The 7592-nt window shown below is 36.4% G+C and overlaps 1 protein-coding gene across 1 annotated transcript in view; it reads left to right on the plus strand.

Annotated features, from left to right (window-relative positions):
* The window catches only part of LOC117174268 (DNA polymerase zeta catalytic subunit), a 198175-nt gene extending 190625 nt beyond the window's left edge, over positions 1-7550 (plus strand). The window contains exon 16 of the mRNA XM_033363187.1: positions 4724-7550. Coding sequence (XP_033219078.1) covers positions 4724-4861 — 138 coding nt within the window. The 3' untranslated portion in view covers positions 4862-7550. The remainder of the gene's footprint in view (positions 1-4723) is intronic.
* The last annotated feature ends 42 nt before the right edge of the window (positions 7551-7592 follow it).

The following is a 7592-nucleotide window of genomic DNA, read 5'->3' on the forward strand; positions in this document are numbered from 1 at the left end:
AACTGAGGTCTCGTGAATGTCTAGTGCTCAGTAAGAGTACTTATATGTTAAAACCGTAGCACGTACTACTTCTTTCAACGGGAAGGAAATTTCCCACTCCCTACGACGGCCAACTGTGCGTGGCCCAGTGTCGAGTGGCGTGTCTGGAAGAGGAAAAAAGGGAGCGAAGGAAGCGAGAAGGCGAGGGAGAGATCGTCTAGCACAAGTAAAGGGAAGGAGCTCTTTAAGAGAAAGAGAGACAGCCTAGAGAGTCCACAGAAAAACGCGGTGGAAAGGAGAAGAAGGCTCTCAGGGCGTTGATAAGCAAGATGAGAGAGTTGAGGGAAGAAGTTAGGGGGGCTATGGAGCAGATGGAAATGATGAGGTAGGAACTGAGGGTAAACGACGAGAAATGGGGAAAGCAGTAAGAGAGCTGAGGGAGAAAGTAGGAGGATTAGAGAGGGAGGTGGTGTTGGTAAGAAAGGAAAAAGAAATGAAAATGAATCAGATGGAAGAAGAAATTAGGGCGTGCAAGGAAAGGCCGGAGAAAAGGCTTGCGAAGATGGAGAGCAGGGCGGAAATAGGAATAGTTGACAGGAGAAAAGGGCGAGACGAAAGGTATTTAGGAGAGGGTAGAGAGTATGATAAAGGAGAAAGTGGAAGAGCATTGGCATGAAAAGGATGAAATAGCGGGTACGGAAAGGATAAGGGCAATGGAGTTGAGAATGGAGAGAAAAGAGAAGGTAGATAGGAGAAATAATATTTTGGTAAGAGGATTGAAGTTAAAGGCGGGGAAGGAAGGGAAGGTATGGAAGCGCTGCTATAGAGCATAGGGTGTATTAAAGGCAAGGTAGGGAAAGTTAAGTTTGTGGTTGTGGAATTGGAGAGCTGGGCAGACAGTTTGGGGGTAATGCGAAACAAAAATAGGATAAAGGATAAGAAGGTTTTCATCGATCAAGATTTGACGAGGAAAGAAAGGGATGGGCAAAAAATGCTGAACGACGGGGATAGGAGGGAGAAGCGTTTAGGGAGGGCGGCAAAGGCGTTGAGGAAAGTGCAGGGGAATTTGTTTCGAGGGAAGTAAATAGGTGACAGTAAAGCAGGGCAGAGGAGTGGTAAAGGTGCTGTACTGAAACGTAGCAGGGGTAAAGAAACAAGATGAGGATTTCTGCAGGTATATCCAGAAGTTTCTATGTGGTGGGACTGGTAGAGACGTGGGTAGATAGAAAGGAATGAGATAGAGTAGAGCCAAAGTTGACAAGCATGTATAGGTGGAGGCTCCAGGAGGCGGTCAGAGTAACGAGCAAAGGAAAGGCTAGTGGGGGAATTATAACAGATGTTAGGGACGGATTAGAGGAAGAAGGTAGAGCTGGGCGGGTGTGAAAACAAAGCGTGGCTGTTTGACAGACAAAAGATTAGGGAGAGGCTGAAGAAGGTAGTGAAAAGTGTATGTAGGTGGTAGGGCTTTCTCAGAGGGTAGAGGTAGAGGTAGGTCTTTATGGCTTTGAATACATTTTTACCTATTCGGTAGTGATATGTGTGCATTTCTCTCGGTGTTATGAGGGCACTACACAGCTCCTTGAAGCTATTTCTGTTTTTTTCTAGTTTTCTTGTAGTGGATGTAGGACTACGTAAACTTTTCTCCAAATTGCCACGACCTATTCTGGTTAGGACGGATGGTCCACAGTAACTAGTGGTTCTTGGAAGAGTCCAGATAGGTTCTGATCCATTGGTGAACGATCGTGGTCGGAGCTTCCGGAGGCTACGTCTGTGTCAATATTACAAAACAAACAAAGCATTTTTTTTATAAAGCTCATTGTTGGACCGACTCGGGGACATCTATAATAGATTAATTTGATAAGGCATTTAGAAGCTGATCTGTTAATTTGTTTGATCGACTTCAACCCGACCAGACGTAATTCCTTCGCTGCCCCATGCCAGTCCGCGATTAATTCGGCAACAACATGAGAAATAGCAAGGGTGAACACATTGTAGAAAAGATGGGATACTAGACGCTTTGAAGGAATATTTTAAAAGAATTATTGGAAGTTGAAGCTATAGGGCACCACAGATAGAACAAGTTACGTTAAAAACCCCGACTGAGAGTATGTGCCTTTGAGGCTAGGGATATAATTAAGAACTTTAAGGATGAGGAGGCTGCTGGTATAGACAGGATTAACGCTGAAATGCTTAAAAACGGTGGCGACCAGATACCTCACAGGTTTTGCGAGTTTACCAAAGGTATCAGCTTACTAATTACCTCCTACAAGCAATATGTAGCAAAGCGAGTGTAAGGATATATGGATAAATGTCTAAGAATGACCTTCAACGAAGAGCGTGTGAATCTCGGAACAGTGAGTGTATGTTGGTTAGCATTCGCAGATAATAAGGTTTTTATGGCAAAGACAATCGAAGACTTACAAAGAATGTTGAACAAACTAAATACAGGTATGAAGAACATGGGGCTCAAAATAACTTGAATAATTCAAAAATTGTGGTGTTTGAAGGAAATGGAGATGAAACAATATGCATTATTGCCCTAAATGATGAGAGAATAAAAAAAGTTGATAAGTACATTTATTTTGGTAGCCTATTCACTAATCTATATAGTTACAATCACTATGCGGTACGTTAGCGAGATCTGGACATACCAAGAAAGGATGAGAGCGGTAAAATTCTAATCGTCAAAGTCAGTAACGAAAGAATTCTTAAATAATGTGGTATAGATTAGACATAATTTGCTAGGAATGTAAGGAATTGATTGAGATGGTTTGGAAAAGTTAACAGGATAAAAGATGAACGACTGAAGAAACAAATATATTAAGGTAAAGTAAATGACAGCGTACTTAGAAGCAGACCGAGGAAATAATGGTTAGAATGTGTGAATAAGACCCTAATCCGAAGAGACATAAAAAGCCATAGAAACACAAAAGCCTGAAAGATAAAGTACATGGGACGTGAAGGAATATAAAGTGGTATGCCAAGACAGAAAAGTATGGCGACAAAAATGTAATAAGACATGCATGATGAAGAGCGTCAGTGGAGTAAATGATGTTTGAAACGAAGGACTTTAGACAGTAATGGTCCCGAGGTGATAGCTAGAGAGATTGACCAGCCAACTTGATCGGATCTATGTTTCAGAACGAGCGTGTTATTTTAATGAACAACACGTGAATTATAAATCAATCTAAAAAGCTATACCCCCTCATTACTTTCTCATTACCGAGTGAGTTGTGCTTACCTTAAAAGAGATATGGCTTGATGGAATAATAATGAAGAAAATTATTTATTTAAAAAACTTTAATGCACGAAAATGGAAGAGAATCCTTTTCTTGAGAAAATAAGCTTTCATTCTATAAAATTCTTAAATATATTTTCCTCCAGATCTGCTTTCCCGCATGACAACTACCTTAAAATCTTTACCTCTAGTTATAAAAGCTTAGTGAATATTTAAGCGAGCCTACAGATTTCGAAATTTTTGTACACTGCTCCATCATCCTTAAATTCGTTTTTACCAATAATTCGATAGCACTTTGTGATTTGGCTGCTTTCACTTTACTGAAGGGATCATTTGGATCTCCTGTTATATACAATTTTATAAAATTATTTTCCATTTATGAGGCAGAATTGGTGTTTTTACTACGATTAACACGTTTGTCATTTTAAGTTAGATTGTAATCTTCCCTGCCAGAAATTTCCGATAGAACTTTCTTTTCGAAGCTCTCCATTTCTTTCAGATTCTTTCCGAAATCTGCATCCGAAATTCTATACGAAACTGTACCACCATTTTCTTTCAGAATCTTTCAGAATTGATCAGAAAGTGTCCCAGCGGTATCTTTCCGTTTTTTTCGACCTTTTCCGAAACTGTCCCGCGCGCATTTTTGTCAGTTTATATCAGTTTTTATCAAAAAGTTAAATTATGTAATATTGTTATATAAATATATAACAATATATAGTAATAATTATAAGAATTTAATAATTTTATTAATTAAATAATTTCTTCAAAATTATATCTGTTTAATATATTTGATGGTAATTTAGTGAAAAAATTGAGGATAAAAGAATTATTTTTTAAACATTGTTTAAACAGTTTTTTTGGTTCAAATTATTATTATTAACTTTTTCAAATAATAATTTGCAAAAATAAAATAATATATTATTAATATTAACAATAATTATTAATAATAATTAAGAATTTCTGATAACATCTGAGAAGAATAAATGGGATATTTATGATAATATCCGATAGAACACTATTGGGACACTTCTGATAAGATCTTATGGAATTAAATTTGGATAAATTTTCGGAAAGAAACTGAAGAATTCGGATGCAGATTTTGGAAAGATTCTGATAAAATCTAAAAAGAATATTTTTCCGTCTGTTTCAAAATCTATCAGAAATTTCCTTCAGAATCTTTCCGATTTTTTGGGCAGGGTTTAATACTGGAGGGCAATTAAAAAATTATTTAGATTCCTATGTAATGGTCATCATACTTTGTAAATTTATTTAAATTATATTGCAGATTACAGTAAAGAACATAATAGATTCTATCGGCATATTTAGTTTCATTTTCTCCAAAACACTATTTATAAATTAAAACCAAATTTTTACTGTTTTTCTACTGCTCCTTTATAGTACTGATTCTTTTAAGTTTTATATATATTTAAGTTTCCAACTGTCCATTAGTAATTTTTGAACTCGAAGCATGAAAAGTGATAGATATACAATTGTTTGTTTGTTTAGATTTGCCGATCATGCACAAGTCAATTAGGAGTCCCAGATTGTGAATCTTTGGATTGTCCTGTTACTTATCGTCGTTCACAGGTTGAAAGAGAGTATGCGCTAGTCCCTACTATACGCAGAATTATCGATGACTGGTAAATTACGAGTTTAAACCATTATTGTAATACATTTTGTATTACTTACGGTTGGGGAGCCGTGCTAGGCAACCCCGACACCAAGAGAGGCCAAATTCTATCACACCCTCGTAAAGGTTTTTCTGGGGCAACACACTGTATCTGGCCACCGCACCTGATTTGATTCTCGGTGCTTATACTTGTAGGTATTAAAAATATAAACTTACACAGATGTTGGGCAAGTAGCTCGTCAGCGCATAGGTTAGAGGAGCTGCGATGCAAACTGTATTGCTCCAACAATGGAAAGTCGCATGGCTGTTACTGAAATCGGTAAAAATCCCACGAATTGATCCTTTATTAGGTAGCTATAATTACAGTGTGATTCCTAGTGTAACAAACTAATCGGTCTATCGATTTTTAACCGAAATCGGCTAGCAGCTTCCGAGCGATAGTCCCCTTGATATGCAGCCTAGTTTCGCAAGGAGGTAGCTAACATTTTGCCAGTCCTCAAATTCGCCCAGTTACCCACAAGAAACTTACGCCTCGAAGTGGATATTTCATTGCATATACAGCTGTTTATATTTGATTGCTCGCAAAAAACTATGCAAAAAGGTCGTTTTGTAAATATTGCCCAGGAAAAAAGAATCGATTGAAAGGAAATTATTGGAATAAAATTTAAGAATTCAGATTTAGCCCTGCCGATTCCAGAACCATTTCATTACTGTTTCATCGGCAGGCATACCAATTGCGCTCTATCGTCTTATAAAAAAAGACTATGTGGAATGGTCCTGTCTTTTTTTACTACATGAGATATTGGTGGGATATCCCATATATTTTCCAGGACAATCCAGGAATAACGCGAATGATATCCTATATGGGTCGGAAATCTCGATAACCCCAGAATACGAATATCCTAACGAATATGTAAAAATCAATAAGACGTCACTCCGATGACTTTAAGACAATTAACAAGTTGTCTCATTTAATGGTTTAGAAATAGTTTCAGTTTTTTAAATCGGAAATACATTTAATGGCAAAGTTTTCGAAAATATAGGAAACTCAGTCGATAAATTATTTCCCTTCAATAGATGCTTTTTCCCCAGGTCTCTAGCATGTAAAGTTATATATACAATTCGAATTTTTGATAATCTGCAAAAACAATGGTAGATTAAGTTTTACTGTATTTTTTTCTATAACAATGGGGCACGTACACTTTGAAATAAAGTTATTTTGCACAATAGTGGGAAAATTTTTCATATACACTTTACAGATATGGAACTTTGAACACCGGCAGAATTTAGAGGTTATGTTACAGGGCTATTATTACTCGTGGGATATCGCCTAGTTCGTGCACTTGTATCATAAATAACTATTATAAGGCATGCAAGGAAAACTGCAAAAAATAATCAAGTTTGTTATAATTTCTTTTGAACATTGACAAAATAAATTCATTCTTATTAATATATTATTTTTTATATGAATATCCCTGGCGGCCTGAAAAGACCAAAAGGAACATCTACAAAGTACCTTAAAGACCCCACTGGGTTCCCCTTCGGTTCCTTCTGAAAAAATTCAAAAAAAAAAGCAAGAGTTGGAGAAGTTGCGATAAACCAGTATCTTATGTTGTAATAAAGGGTGTTTGCAATAAACGAGTGTTGCAATAAATGAGTTTTGACTGTATTAAAAGTTGAAACCCTCAAGTATATTGTATATAATACTTTACAGCAGAAGTTAAAGAAGAAAATGTATGCCTTGTTAATTATACTCTACAGAGTATTCTGATAGTATCCCTTCCATATAACCTGCGCTCAAATGGAAATTTCCAAATTCACATGCATAATTTTTTAAATATAGGCTTCTGAATAATAACAAGGAGGATTCTATTTAAATTTCTTATGTCCTAAAATTAGATGAGAGAATAATGATAACGTTATTTTAACAATGTCATGCGACTTCAATCGTACTTTCGTGACTTCGTTTGAGTTTAGATTTTGAATTCGTTAGTTGTTGACTTCAGTGAATTCAAGCGATGACTGTCGACTTCTTTCTGACTTCGGCCTGCCTTCATGACTCGGTTAAACTCAGCGCGTACTGTATATTGCAGCGTGACGCCCTTTTTGATTATTTTTATACCATTCTATCTCGATCACGATGACTTCGTTCTGACTTTGCACGACGCTACGTTCATCTTTTCTGACTGACTACGTTGTATTATGTTGTCCTACAAACTCATAAAAGTCGAGAAAGGAGACAATTCTGCTTTGTGCATCATTTGTGATAGTGTAATTTACAATGCTGCAGAATCTAGAATTCTGGATAATTTTTCAGAGTTTTATTTTTATCGATTCGTGGTCTATTATCTGTTTTATTTTATTCGTCTCGTAAATCTCGTAGCAAATACCAATATTTAAAATTCTATAAATTTTAATAAATGTTAAAGCAGTCTGAGGGTATAATTGGGGTCACCCTGCGCAATTACATATATAATATTATACAATATGATCCATAATAATTATTATCGAAAGAATCAAACGACACTTTGCGAAAGTTTTCTGTCATTTCTTCCGCTCGAAAAACAAATCCTTCCATTAAATTCCATTATGATGTTGAGTATTTCTTCCCAGCCTAGGCATAATTATTATTGTTAATTACTATACGAGGGTGGGTTGATAAGTTTCCGGCCTGACCAAGAAAAACAACGTTTTTAAGAATTTTTTTTTTTATTTCTCAACATAATCTCCTCCAAGGCTGATACA

The sequence above is a fragment of the Belonocnema kinseyi genome, chromosome 6 (genome assembly GCF_010883055.1).
Source record: "Belonocnema kinseyi isolate 2016_QV_RU_SX_M_011 chromosome 6, B_treatae_v1, whole genome shotgun sequence".
NCBI lineage: Eukaryota > Metazoa > Arthropoda > Insecta > Hymenoptera > Cynipidae > Belonocnema > Belonocnema kinseyi.